The 13,523-nt window shown below is 36.1% G+C and overlaps 1 protein-coding gene across 1 annotated transcript in view; it reads right to left on the bottom strand.

Annotated features, from left to right (window-relative positions):
* Window positions 1–12,255, bottom strand: part of EPS15L1 (epidermal growth factor receptor pathway substrate 15-like 1) — a 35,594-nt gene extending 23,339 nt beyond the window's left edge. The window contains exons 1-16 of the mRNA XM_010288393.1: window positions 12,223–12,255; window positions 11,905–11,994; window positions 11,505–11,552; window positions 10,712–10,807; window positions 10,053–10,115; window positions 9,011–9,136; window positions 7,431–7,490; window positions 6,866–7,102; window positions 6,134–6,291; window positions 5,539–5,695; window positions 4,810–4,872; window positions 3,180–3,265; window positions 2,702–2,774; window positions 1,973–2,134; window positions 916–1,113; window positions 466–630 (exon numbers count right to left, since the gene is read on the bottom strand). Of these exons, the coding sequence (XP_010286695.1) occupies window positions 466–630; window positions 916–1,113; window positions 1,973–2,134; window positions 2,702–2,774; window positions 3,180–3,265; window positions 4,810–4,872; window positions 5,539–5,695; window positions 6,134–6,291; window positions 6,866–7,102; window positions 7,431–7,490; window positions 9,011–9,046 (1,395 nt within the window). The 5' untranslated portion in view covers window positions 9,047–9,136; window positions 10,053–10,115; window positions 10,712–10,807; ... (1 more) ...; window positions 11,905–11,994; window positions 12,223–12,255. The remainder of the gene's footprint in view (window positions 1–465; window positions 631–915; window positions 1,114–1,972; window positions 2,135–2,701; window positions 2,775–3,179; window positions 3,266–4,809; window positions 4,873–5,538; window positions 5,696–6,133; window positions 6,292–6,865; window positions 7,103–7,430; window positions 7,491–9,010; window positions 9,137–10,052; window positions 10,116–10,711; window positions 10,808–11,504; window positions 11,553–11,904; window positions 11,995–12,222) is intronic.
* Between the last annotated feature and the right edge of the window lie 1,268 nt (window positions 12,256–13,523).

Below are 13,523 nucleotides of genomic sequence, written 5' to 3'. Positions count from 1 at the left end.
TCTTTTGGAAATATGAAATAAATACATGATTAAAGGGAAGTTTACAGCAAGAGAAGGTGTCACCTTGGTAAACCAGAGATCTTGCAAGAAAAAACAAAATACTTGAACTGGAAACAAAATCCTACCTATTTCCTGAGACTAAAGATGTGCCAGGTTACAAATCAATGGTTAATATGACCTTTCCTTTTGTTTACATAATTACAGTTTGCTTACATATTCATACTGTTAGAGTTACACAGGCACTAAATCCTAGCACAAGATCGCACCCAAAGCTTAAAAACCAGGTTTTCCATGAGCATTCAAACCTTCGTCTTGCCTTGCAGTGAAGATTGCTACCTTGCAGGGATCATGGTATGTGTTAACTTACCAAAAGCCAACTAAACAAACCACCTAACAATTTCAGATTAGGTGCAAGTTACAAGCCTAATTATTGTAAGATACACTAAACAACAGTATATTTTTTACCACAGCTCCATAATTGCTTCTTTCCGTCTGCCCAAGGCCTTCACTTATGTCTGCTAAATTTGTGAGACTACCACCGTGAATCCCATTGAGAGCTTCATTATATTCTTCTATACTCTTATTGACTTCTTGATGACTCTCTTGAAGTTGAGAAAGTTTACTTCTTGCCTAAGCAGTGAAAAATGCTTTAGTATGTTACACGTTCAGTAACAGTCATTCTTGTGTTCTCGTTAAACATGGTTGTAAGATAGTTGCATTCCTCCCCTCCCCACCCCACCAGAGTTGAAATTTTCCTGACTCAAACTGCAAATTAACCTACAAAGCACCAGTCAAAAAGGCCTATTTCAAACCAGTACCTTTTTCCCCTCTTCTAAAAAATAATCTTTCTACTTCATGTTCAACTCCTAGCCTTTGAAGAAGCAAAAAAGAAGTTGTATAAACTACGGTGAATACCTGGTTTATTTCTTCCTGTGTTGATTTTAAAGATTTGATTATTGTTTCAAGCTGCACTTTTCCAGCCTGGATACTCTGCTCTAGCTGAGTCTCTTCTTGCTGGAGGCGATTCAACTCTGCTTTTGCTCTGTTAAGGTCATCTTCCTGTGATTTTAGATCTGATTCTTGAGATTGAATCTGCATTTTTAGTGATGAAATCTGAAACAAAACAACACAAAAGTCAGAGTGAAATTTGAAATAAATGTAACTTAATAAATTATGAATTTATAATAAACAATAGAAAGTTGTAAAGCAACCTATGAACTACTAAGGAAGATAACAAGAACTTAATACAAAGAACTACGTGCTGCTTATTATGTTACACAAAATCCTTGATAAAAGCACACAGGACATTCAATAAAACAAAGAAATATTAATATTTTAAATGACAGAAATACCACACTAATTACAAAGGTAGTTAAAAGGTGTTTCTTAGATGCTTACCTTGTAGTTTTCAGAACTTGGCTGCTTTTCCGTTCAAACATTTATCAAGTATTATAAAGTTGATCTTTAACTCTGATAAGAGTTAAAATTACAGTTGCATATGACTCTCCTTATACGCTTCCTTACATGACCTTATAGACTAACTTTCTACATGAAGATAACATGCTAGCTACATTTGCAATTGTGTACCCCTGAAAACCCACATTTAACGCACAATACTGACATGAGGTTCACAGTGGTCAAAATATGCACCACTGCCCATGGACTATCTCATGGGTCAGGAATAATACATCTCAATACCCTGCTAGGCTGAATTAACATTTCATGGAACAACGACAATTTATATAGAAAGGGACCCCTGGAGATCATCTGGTTCAACCCCCCATTTATGTACATTATGAAAAGTACTTAGGTTAGCAAAAAAAATCCTTTCTTGGACTTCTGTATTTGTGTGGAAATTGCTATTTATGGTAAAAATGAGTAAACAAAGCAACCTTATTCATTAAATAATCAGAATTTCCTTCAACAAAAGACACAATACTCTTGAGCATGTCCAGAATTAACATACACTCACCACCTGTGTTTCTTCCTGGCATTTCTGCCTTACATCATTCAGCATATCTTTCAGTTTGGCTTTCTGCTGGTCCATTTCATCCAGGCGGTCTTGGGCATCTTGTTTCTGAGCCTCTAGCTCTTGCAAGTTACTTGTCTCCCTGTCTAAATCATTTTGCAGTTCCTGAGGAAAATTCCACAATTTTTAACTTACATTTAGCTGTTCTCTTATAGGAATGATCAACCACAAATAAACAGACGAGCTGTCCTGGTTTCAGCTGGGATAGAAGCTCGAATCTAAAAGATCTTCTATGTCATATAAGCTATTCCCTGCATGCATACGTTTTGATTCTGCAGGAACTCATATGAGACATCAGGAGACAAACCAGTGCCCACAAGATGGAAAGGGACTGTGACAAAGAGCACATGTAGTTGAGCTACCCTAATTATCGAAACCAATGCTCTTTGAACAATGATTTCCTAAATTACAGTGTTGATTAAGCACTAACAAAAAGATATTTCAAACTGTTCATGTATCATATTCTATTCATATTAGCCAGCTTCAGGAGAAAACATTTCTGATGGAGAACAGGAAAATAAAGATCTTTCTGTAAGTTAGAGGAAAATCCCAGGAAAGGAAGAAAGACTCACCCAGAAGCAACTTAAGGAAAGACAGAAGAAAGAATGCTTAATTCCCCATGTATTATTTTAGATTACAATGAAAACTAATAATGATAAACAGAGTTTTTACCTGAACTTCATTGGTTTTCTGTCTGATTGATTCTTCCTTTTCCCTAATGTCCTGCTCTAGCGAGTATTTTTCTCTGTAAGACAACCAAGCACATGCATTTGTGATTAGTTAAATAATACAAACAGACACATGCGTGCAAGTAGAAGTCAACTAGGTATTACTCTGGATACACCACGCAGAAAAAAATGCCAGCTCATATTCTGATATATTCTTTAAAGGAGTAAAGGTGTATAGGTATCAATTATTCTTTGAAAAATACTATCTGTTCCATAATCAATCTCCTGAAGTCACCTGTAGAATCCAGGCTGACTTTACATGATTGGCTAACTGTAGGGTATCAGTGGGAGATTTGCCACCAACTTCAGTGACAAGTAATGATAAACTGACTAAAAGAAAACAAAAGTAACAGACACATCAGTACTACAGACTTAATTGGTTCTCCTACTCCAAAATTTTGTTAATAGTCCACAACTATTACCTCTGCAGCTGTGCAATTTCTTGACTAATATCATCCAGTTCCTTCACCCCTGTAAATTCTCCTGATCCAACGGAGCTTGAGCTATCCTGTTAAGAATAAAACAGTCTATTAAAATGCCAAGTCGTACCAGCAAATCTTTTCAAAGGCTGAGGACAAAGCTTGGACTCAATCCTCATTATATGCATTTGCAAAAGTCTATGGGAGACATCGAATTATTAAATGCAACAACCACTGAGCATGCCACACAACTCTACCTGTGAGACAGGAGAATTTTCTTATGCCCATTTAACAGACGGGATAGTCAAAATACGCAGCAGTTAAAGGACATGCACAACGTCAACAAATAAACTGCAGGCAATGGTAGAATTAAAATTAAAAAAAACAAAACTCCAGCTCTGTTATAGCCAACAGCAAAGCTTCCAGGGAACTTAATGACATCAAATTGTAACTTCAATCTTCTTGAGGCTTGCCAGAAATTAATGCCAATTTCTGCAATTATACCAAATTTCCTGCAGGTCATTTCTACAGCCATTCAGGTATAGATCAGGAAAGGTGCAGAGGGTATCTCTTGCCTTTTAGACAAGAAAATTGTCACTAGAAGTTATTAAGAAAAGGATTTCAGCATTTGGTACAAAATTTGTCATTATTAAAAGAGGACTGCTAGTTCTTAAAACAAAAATAAAAATCACTGCAACTGAGCAAAAACTGCAACACTGAACTCATTGCTAGTATGACAAATCAGGAGACCTACCATTTTGAAATAGCATTTTAAAAAGAAGAAAGTACAGTTTGCTTGCTTTGCTCACCTAGAGATTGCTGCGATGACCACAGAAAGTTTGGCTTTATTCAATATAAAAAAAACCAAGAACCCAACCAACAAACCACAGACAGACGGCATAGTAAAATGTGACTTATTTTTTTCAGAAACAATAGGTGAATATACAGCTTAAATAAGTTAATTAAGTCCTCAATTTTTTCTTTTGTTAATATGCCATTAAGTAATCATAAATAACAACAATCCAGATTAATTCTTCAAGCTAGCAAATCAAAAGCTTCCAGTTATCACTTTTATATTTTCAGACCAGATACTGAGAGACCTGTACTGTATGCTGTATAGGATCATAACAAGGTGTTACCCAATATGATTATGAAGTAAGTTAAAATGAGCTGCTGCATTGGTTAGGATAACACAGTTCATTGTTCCACATGAACAGAAAACTAATCTGCTATGTTCACAGTAGCATACAGTTTAGTTCATGTTATATTCAGCTAAAACCACAGTGGATAAAAGAAAGATACAATGAACTGAAAACAACAGGAAGCTTAAAGCTCTTGCACCAAGGTATATTTATTGCCCACAGCTTCAACAGAACTGGTACACGAGTAACTAACATGCCAACACCGAGCTGTCTGTCAAAGAACTTCCCGACAGGCCAATGCATCTCAAATTGTAGAAAGAAGCAGTATCACTGGGTCAACAGCCAGTACTGGTAACTGTGACATTATCATCATGCCAAGAGCAAGTGTCACAGAACACAAGAGCAAAGAGACAGGAGAAGGTGTAGATTTTCAAGTTACAAGTAGTCTACACAAACAAATTTGCATTCTTTTGGACGTTACAATTACTCACACGACGCATTTCTGTTAGTGCTGAGATCTCAGTTCCTACAGGGGTCAAGTAACCTGACAGAGTCTATAGAAAAAGGATATAGGAAAAACCTTAAACGGACCAGAGCAACAGCAACAATTAAAATGTATTTAGAGGCTCAAAAGCTTTCTGGTTAGGGAAAGTAAAAAGAGTAAAGGAAAATATTACATAACTTATAGAAAAGATTGATGTATTGACATGACAAAAATATTTATTCATTTAAGTTTCAGAAATACACTAAGACACTACTGAGGAAAAGAACAAAGCAGGGTTCAGTAAGAGATTAGGTGCTCCATTAAAATGGTATTAACAGCGGTGGATACAGCACTATGGACCGTCATGCTACAACGGACGAACCAACCACCAATTCCCAGAAACTAGGAAGTCATCACTCTTCGTTTAGCCATTAAAAAAGTTTACAATTTCATTTTCTATGACAAAGGAGTATTTTTCATGCTAGACTTTTCTCAGCATTATTATTCCTTTATTTATGGAACATTCTACTGCATTTTTCTTTACTTACTGTTTTGTGTGGTTAAAAATTTATGTATATTTTCAAATGTTAAAGAATTTTGTAAGAGGACATAAGAAAAAATGCTGACAGTTCTTTACTGTAGTATTAAAAAAAAAATTTTACAAAATTAATACTCAAAACCCTTTACTTTCAAAGCACAAAAGCTCAATATTATCTACAAATAATCAACGACTTACCTGTATAGGAGTGTTCCTCTCTGTGGGAGGGATCATATCTGGGGACAACACTTGTGGAGGATCAATTCCTTTACTGACCTTCTGCTGAATGAGATACATTGCTAGTGCAAACTGATCTTTGCTTAGCTTTCCCATCTGTCTTGTGTCTGCCAAAGCCCTGATAAAAAATAGATCATACTTATAAACAAGAAAAGCTTATTTCTCCTCTACCAAGAAGTCTGAAATGTAATTTTCTTTTGATTCAGCTTCATCACAGTTTGCTTATTCTAGTGAAACAGAGCCATAAACAGAGCAGTATTTTATTAGACATATTTAATGGAATAGAAGAGTTACTGTAAGAAAATATTTAGAGCACTAGAACTTAAAAAAACAATCACAGTTCACAGACTGACCCTGCCAGAAAAGCAAAGTGAGTATTTCTCCCTTGTTTTTCCATATAGCCCACATATAGTATGGCAACAGGAAAAGTAAAAGAGGGTTTTGTTGTTGTTGTTGGGTTTTTTGTGTTTGGTTTGTTAGGATCACAATTCTGGCTGGACAATCTGATTTCCCAGATCAGCAAGTTACAAAAATACGGCTACTAGGGAATTCTTACCATATATGTGCTAGGAGATTCTGAGACAGACCTGAATGCATAAAAATGTCCTTTACTTCTTGGCCACTCACAAAACCATCCATGTCTGTGTCCGTTTTTAAGAAAATTTCATCGTATCGCACTTTTTCAGACATTGGTACTACCCAATTCACAGATGGCTGTAAAACAAAGTTTTATATTTCAAAAGAAGATGAACAGTCTTTATCAACACACTGAGCATGTGCATTATTCAGAGTTGGATGTGCTGAACATCCTGCACAATCAAATCTGATTGGTAAATAGGTATTTCCCCTTTTCCCATGAATGTTTTAGCTTAATACTTTTAATCTGAATTATAAATACTGATAAACAGCTATTCATCAGTTGAAAATAATTAATTCTTTGGAAATACAAACCCAGCTAGGCATACTAAATCTTCATGCTAATAACACAGAAGCTTTAAAAGGTAGATTCATGATTCCTTTGGTATTAAGGCAGATACATGAATAAATCTTTCTGTGGTTTCACTTTCTATGACAGTGAAAATTCTCCGTAAGATTTGCTATCTCATGATCAGACTAAAATTCACCTGCTCTTCTTCAGTTCTTCCAAGTCTTACCATTCTCATTTCATTCCCAACAACAAACACATTTTCAGAGAAGTGCTCACAAAGCAGAAATCACAAAGCAGTTCTATTTTTTCCTGCAGTTTACTGATACAAAAAAAAAAAAAAAGGCAGGGGGAGATTTATACCTGTGCTTGTTTGATGCTGTGCTTGGGAGACAAACTCCCTGTGCTGTTCAGACTGTTGACACTACCATGAGATGGGGTAGAACGGAGGCTATCTTTTGGTGGAGGACTTGCAGGAAGAACAGGAACTGCACCAGGAAACACAGGCGTCTTCTTTCTTTTAGAAGGTGGTATGAGAGAAGGGGGTAGTAGTGAAGGAACTGGCTCTTTCTCAAGAGCTCTATAAACCAAATGCATTGCCTGCAGAGGCAAAAAGGTCAGATAACTTCAACAGTAAGAAAAAGCAACAAGATTTTGCAGTGTCAGCCATTTACATATTAGTAAAACAAAGACAGTAAGATTAGAGATGTAAACCAGAGCAGATGATTTCAAATGTAATTCCTTAATCTTGATGACAGAGGCAAGAGTCAGTAGCTGTGTATGAGAAAGATCATTTAATAGCTCCATGTGAACAATTCAGATTAGAACAGTCGCCTGTAGCAGAGAAAGCTACAAAGCTTTTGAGAGAAAAATTTGAGCTGTTTGCTTTAACTGACACACTGCGAATTGAGAATTTAAAGCAACCTACCACAGCAAATTCGTCCTTGTCCAGGTGACCATCTCTATCAATATCACTGAGATCCCAGACCTACAACCAAGGATTTAGAGAACGTTACATTTTGTGCTTTTGATGTTAATTGTCATCACATTAAGCATGCCCTCTAAAAATAGATTTTTGTGAAGATCACATTAGTTATATTAGACCTAGCTAAACATTCTCTGATGAAACAGACTGGATTAGAGTTTTCTCGCAACATGAATCAACACTGGCTCTACAAATTCTGGATGCAACACAGGCAAGTTTTTCATCTTTCTATGTTGCAATTAAGGAGTCATCAAGCTGACTAAAAACATCCAGAGGTAGCTTTCAGAATTGTCCAGAGTGTGGGCTAGCAGATTGTCCAAATTTGTAGAAAAGTCAATACATTTCTAATTTGCATTCCATTCCTAGATTTCTAGTTCTCACTTTTAGTAAAAAGGAAAAAAAAAGTCCACCCCCCAGTATTTTCTATAGGATAGAACTGAAGCATCTAGCAGCTTTAGCTCATTCTTAGGTCAAGTACAATCAATGAAACATGCAGGAGATCTAGAAGGATACAAAACTGTGTATTCTAATACTCAGCCATCAGCTAACACTGTTTAATCATCAATATGACTTGGAGACTGTATAGTAGAGTGGACAGAATGCTAAGACTGAGGCTCAATCATCTGAACTCTGCCCCCAGCTTTATCACTGGACCCCTGTACAAATTTAAGCTAGTTGATTAGTCCTTTGCCAATTTCCTCAGTCACCTATCTCATCCATAAACTTTCCTGGAACAGGAAAAAGCTTCCTGAATTTCTATTGTGACAATATCAAGATGAGATACACAGCCTTTCAAGACTGAGTACTTCACAATATTCAAGTACAGAATTAAAATAAGTCATACTTAGATCTTGTAGATAACATAGAGAGAGGTAGTTCCTCCTGAAGAGACGAAAGTATATAACGCAGGTACAGCTCTTATGTAGAATGTATTAATTCTCAGTCATATCAATACACAAAACATTAAAGATTAGGTATTTTAAATGGAAGCAGAAAAACACTTTAGGGTTTGCTTCCCTTGCAAATATGCAAGGGATGCACTAAACTCAGATCACAGAAGCATTTATAAATATGTATTAAAAAAATACCTGACAATTTGACAGCTACAATAAACTAGGATGTTTTAAAGTGTTCTCTTGTACAAACAGTGGATAGATTTAATGGTATGTCTAATAATTTGTGTTTGGAAAAATGACAAAACAGTGGAATATAATGTTATAAAAGCTATTATGGCTTAGGAGAGCTTTTTCTTGTTTTTAAACAACCAAAATCAGAATTTCCAGCTCTTAATATGAATACAGAGATAATGAAGTCAATCTGCTCCAGGGCCCAAATTACTACTATTATTCTTATTTCTAAATGGAAGACTTCAGAGCCTACTTAATGTTCTTGCTTTATAGCATGCACTTGATGTAAAATCGCAGCCAAAACCTGATCTATGTTGGTAAGTTACATTTAAATATTTAATGTTGCAACTATGAGAAGCTAAATAGAGAACAGCTAAATCTAAACAGCATACTTACCCTTCCTAGGATATCAAGAGGTAGCTTTGAATTCATCAGTACTGGTTTTACTTTGTCTCCTGAAAGTAAACCATTTACTGGCAAAAGGCTTTCAAAAATACCATCAAACTTTGCTTTTTCTTCCACCTAGTTGGTAAGAAATAGCCTGAATAAGTAAAAAAGTGTGCCTGTGTGAGTGTTGAAAATGAGGTCTTGCAAGAAATTAAGACTGGTCAGTAATGAATTAATTTTAAATTTCCAAGCTTTCTTGCAAGTGCCACCACACTGTACTTGAATGTAAACCCCATGGAGCCAGATTTAGGAGCTTATTTTCAAAGCTAAGATTATGGTAGCTAAGAGATTTTAACATGCAGTACACAAGGTGTGTTTCTGTAGTGTTCCTAAAGGACAATGCATTCTGATTAAAACACGGTTGACCAGATTTTAAACCAATTTTGACAAACTCTGTAGAACTGAAAACTATTCTTCCCAAATAATTTGCTTCTCACTTTAAAGTAAAACACGCAAATAGAAAACAAAAATCAGAAGTTATTTTATTAAATTTGTATCTTTTGGAAAATGTTTGCATTTGAAAATTAACTAAATGCAAATATTCCTGAGTATGTATCAAAAGTTACATTTTTCCCAATGAAATATATATTGTGTGTATCACTGAATACTAATTAGAACATATGAACTCAAGCTTTAAATTAATACTTCAGGACAGATTTGGTGAAATGCCTTGTTGTTCTCAGTGGGGTTCCTTTATACAAACATAAAAGTGCCTACTATTAGGATTCTGGAAGAAATTCAGGCAGAAGATTAAAATTCATTGGGTCCTAAAAACACCACACCAGGGTTGTTACAGGCTTGTTTAATACTTATTTCAAATACAAAATTACAGCTCCATTATTCTCTATTGTGCACAAGTCTGTCATCAGAAAGGGAGGACTTCTGAAATAGGAAATATATTTGATACAAAATTCTCTCACTGGGAAAATTACAGACCAGGAAAACATTTACTTTTAAAGAATGGATGGAATGTGTTGTCTTTTACACTTACCCTAACAGCCCAGTGAGTCTCCGTTGAAGGCGGTGTGATCAGCAAAGGACTGCTAGTGTCATGCTAAAAATTAAAGAATTTTTTATTTATATGTGTATATATAAAAATACACACACTTCTGTCTCTAATCCTAACTAATTGCTTCAAGAGATGGTTTTAGACATGAAGCTTAACTACATGGAAAAAAAGAAAAAAGGCTGCACATATACCCCCTCCCCCCCACCAAAGTCATCCTGATTTGTACTATTACCGTACTTCGATAAGGCCATTAGGTGCATTAGGTACCCAAACACAGAATTGAGACAAGCTCCACAGCTGCTACCGCAGACAGAGCTGCAGTCACGTCCTTTACTACATACTCCTGTTGACCTACCCCCCAAATAATCTTGTTTTCTTTTCTTTTTTTTTCATAAATTTAGAGTTTAGCCACATCAGCTTCCCGAACAAGCTGACCGTAGTTAAACTTGCATCAGTTTTGCAGCCCAGGAAGGGGCTGGTACATATTACTGCCATGACTGCAATAGTCTTAAGGAACAGTTTGACAGCAGCCTCGAGTCTCAGAAACATGACATTTATGAAACAGAAGATTATTCCAGTGTTCCAACTGAAGCCTTGGTTCTCATATAACACATACATACATTTAGGTATATATTACTTACAAATTTAGGAGGTGGCACAGTCAAGCTCAGACTGCTCAGGTTAACATCATGGCCGTTCTGTGCACATGCTACAAGGCGTAACGCAACATAGAAACCCTACAACAAGAGTGTTTTCTATTAAAAAAAGCAACCGGTCTAAATCAGTCTCAAATTCATGGTTTGTGCTAACACTGCGCAACTCAGTAAAGTATGGAAACAACAGATGTATAGCCCCCTTCAGTTAACTGCATCGCAACAACTACCCCAACTGCTTTTAAAGATTATTCAGGAAAAACTTTACAATAACATGGAACAAAGAGCAGAAAACTTCAAAGCTAGTTTTTAAGAAGGACTCTCCCATAATTAAGTAAACTTCAACAATTTTTCTTAAAAATTAATTAATTAAATATCTTTTAAAAAATTCTCTGTATCTGCAAATAACCTGGTATTTGCTAATCCAAGCCATTTTTAGGAATGCTAGTTATATTTTTTCATGCAGGAAAGACTTCTAAAAGAAAATTTAAAACATTAGTTTGTATTTCTGAAAGACTCCATGACTACGTATCTATATATCACATACACACTGATTATTTACAGAACAAAAGAGAGACAGAAAGATGGATCCAAACTTCTCCAGCAGACTCACAGAGCAATATATTTGGATATGAGCAGTGCTAGGAAAAAAACCCATCTTGTAAATGAAAGCTATAAAAAAATAAAGCTACAGATAACTACTATTGATATCAGGGTTTTCTTGAAACAAGGCTAATCTGTAGAAGGTAATGTAAGAGGTCTACAGCCACATTTCATTTACCTGTTTATCCAAGTATCCTTTACCCTCCGGGTCAGCCAAATCCCATATCTGTGGAGATATAAAATAAAAGCCGTTGTGATTTTAAAATAAAACTCAACTCAGCTCAAACTGTATGTCGTCTTGAACTGTTTGGTGCAGCTTTCAAGTCATGACATACATTGTTATTTAATTCTCAAGCTAACAACAAAAATGCTACACAAAAGACAATTTTGCCTTTCAGATTCCTATGAAACTCAGAACAATACCTTTAAACCATTACCAATCTGTGGTTAACCTGATGTTCACAGTATCTGATTTGCATTCCCCCTAATTCCTCTTTGCAAACCCCTTCTGCTCAACATTAGTTGCATTTAAGCACGTGTACAAATAATTACTGCATTGTCTAATTCCTGCAACTTACTTTTCCAAGGATAATATCAGAGAGACCGGATTTTTTAAGAAACAGTGCAGCTTCACTTGCCCCAACTCTCCCTGTATATGCTGGATCTACCTGAAAGATAAAAATTCACATTCAGTTGAAGTATGTCTGTCATGAAAGCAGAGATAACAAATGGAACGCCGCTTGTCTCTCGGTCAAAAGGAGTTACACAAGCGTGCATTACCACTCAGCAGAGAGAATTTATAGAAGTTTAGTACTGTAATGGGGAAAGTAAAGACAGGGAAACCTTGGGGAAGAGGAAATGTCGCTGTATTTTTCAATTTTTTTTTAAAAACGTACCTGTTTGTAATAAGTTTCGTATAGTGGATTCCCAGTAGAAAACTGAAAAACAAGAGAGGCATTAAGAAAACAAATGAACTGCAGTCACAGATTGCCCACCTTTAGGGACTGGCAGGAAAAAAAGCGTACAGTACTTTGTGTATTACTTCCATCAAAAATATAAAAGAATATGTTAATTTGCCGTATTCCAAACTGGATACTTGAAATTTAAGTGTGGATAACAGTGACGCCCCAAAACTTGCAGCCAACAGACTACTGTTACCCCATAAAACTTCTTATTCACCAGCATTCATACTTATACTTGCACTTTTTAATTAACAACACTATATGGTAATAAGGTTTTATAGAACAGCTTTGAACTATTTGCCAAAGTATTTCAGATCACAGTTTGAGAACCACTGATATCAAAGGCAGGGTTTTCAACATGATGCTGACTCAACTACCTCCTGCATTGTATAAATACTTATGGCATATTTTCAGCAGACAACTATACACACAGACAGAGCCCTGGTATCAAAATATGCCTGTGTTTATGCGTTTTCAGGAATAGGCTCTTAAACTGAAACAGAGTAAAAGAGAACAGAATGAATGGTTAATTAACATATGTCACAATTCCCTGACAATGTTTGAAAATTTCGACTTTGTGTTTTCACTGCATTACACCAAAGCAGATGACACAAAGGTAGGCCCTACCTTTTCAGTATACTAAACAAGCAGATTCCTCTTCCCTCTGGCTGAAGTTTCAAGCAAATGGGAACTGAAATGCCAAAAGAGGCAGAAGCCCCAACGCTCGTCTTCTCTCTTGCCTCCTACGACTCCCACAGAAGTTCTAGCCATGTGCAGCTTCTACCTCCACACCGTTCTCCAGCCTCAATGCCAAGAGCAAAAACGCTACAATCTAGTCTCGAACAAGCCACTCCTTGTAGCAGTCAAAGGCCTTAAAAAATAAGCAACTAAACAACACCATAAAACAACGGTTTAATGACTGAGATGCAGAGACGTCGAAACATCCCAAAGTCTGCTTGGGACAACCGCTCTCCACCTACAGGATGCAAGTCAGACATCTCATGAATGATTATTTTGCACTAACTCTGATCACTGGTATGTCACCTCCCAAACACCACCTTCTTCCTTGTCATCCACATGGATTTCCGGATGTTCTGCCTACACTGACGGGGAGACAGAAATATGATGAAATAGAAGACCAATGAAGAACATTAAATTCTATTTTTTTCACAAAGAGAATCTTCCTGTAAGTTTACAATAAACATGCCAAATCTTAATTTAAGGAGCTATCCAAA

The sequence above is a fragment of the Phaethon lepturus genome, unplaced genomic scaffold (genome assembly GCF_000687285.1).
Source record: "Phaethon lepturus isolate BGI_N335 unplaced genomic scaffold, ASM68728v1 scaffold20710, whole genome shotgun sequence".
NCBI lineage: Eukaryota > Metazoa > Chordata > Aves > Phaethontiformes > Phaethontidae > Phaethon > Phaethon lepturus.
This window is presented reverse-complemented; position numbering and strand designations above follow the sequence as displayed.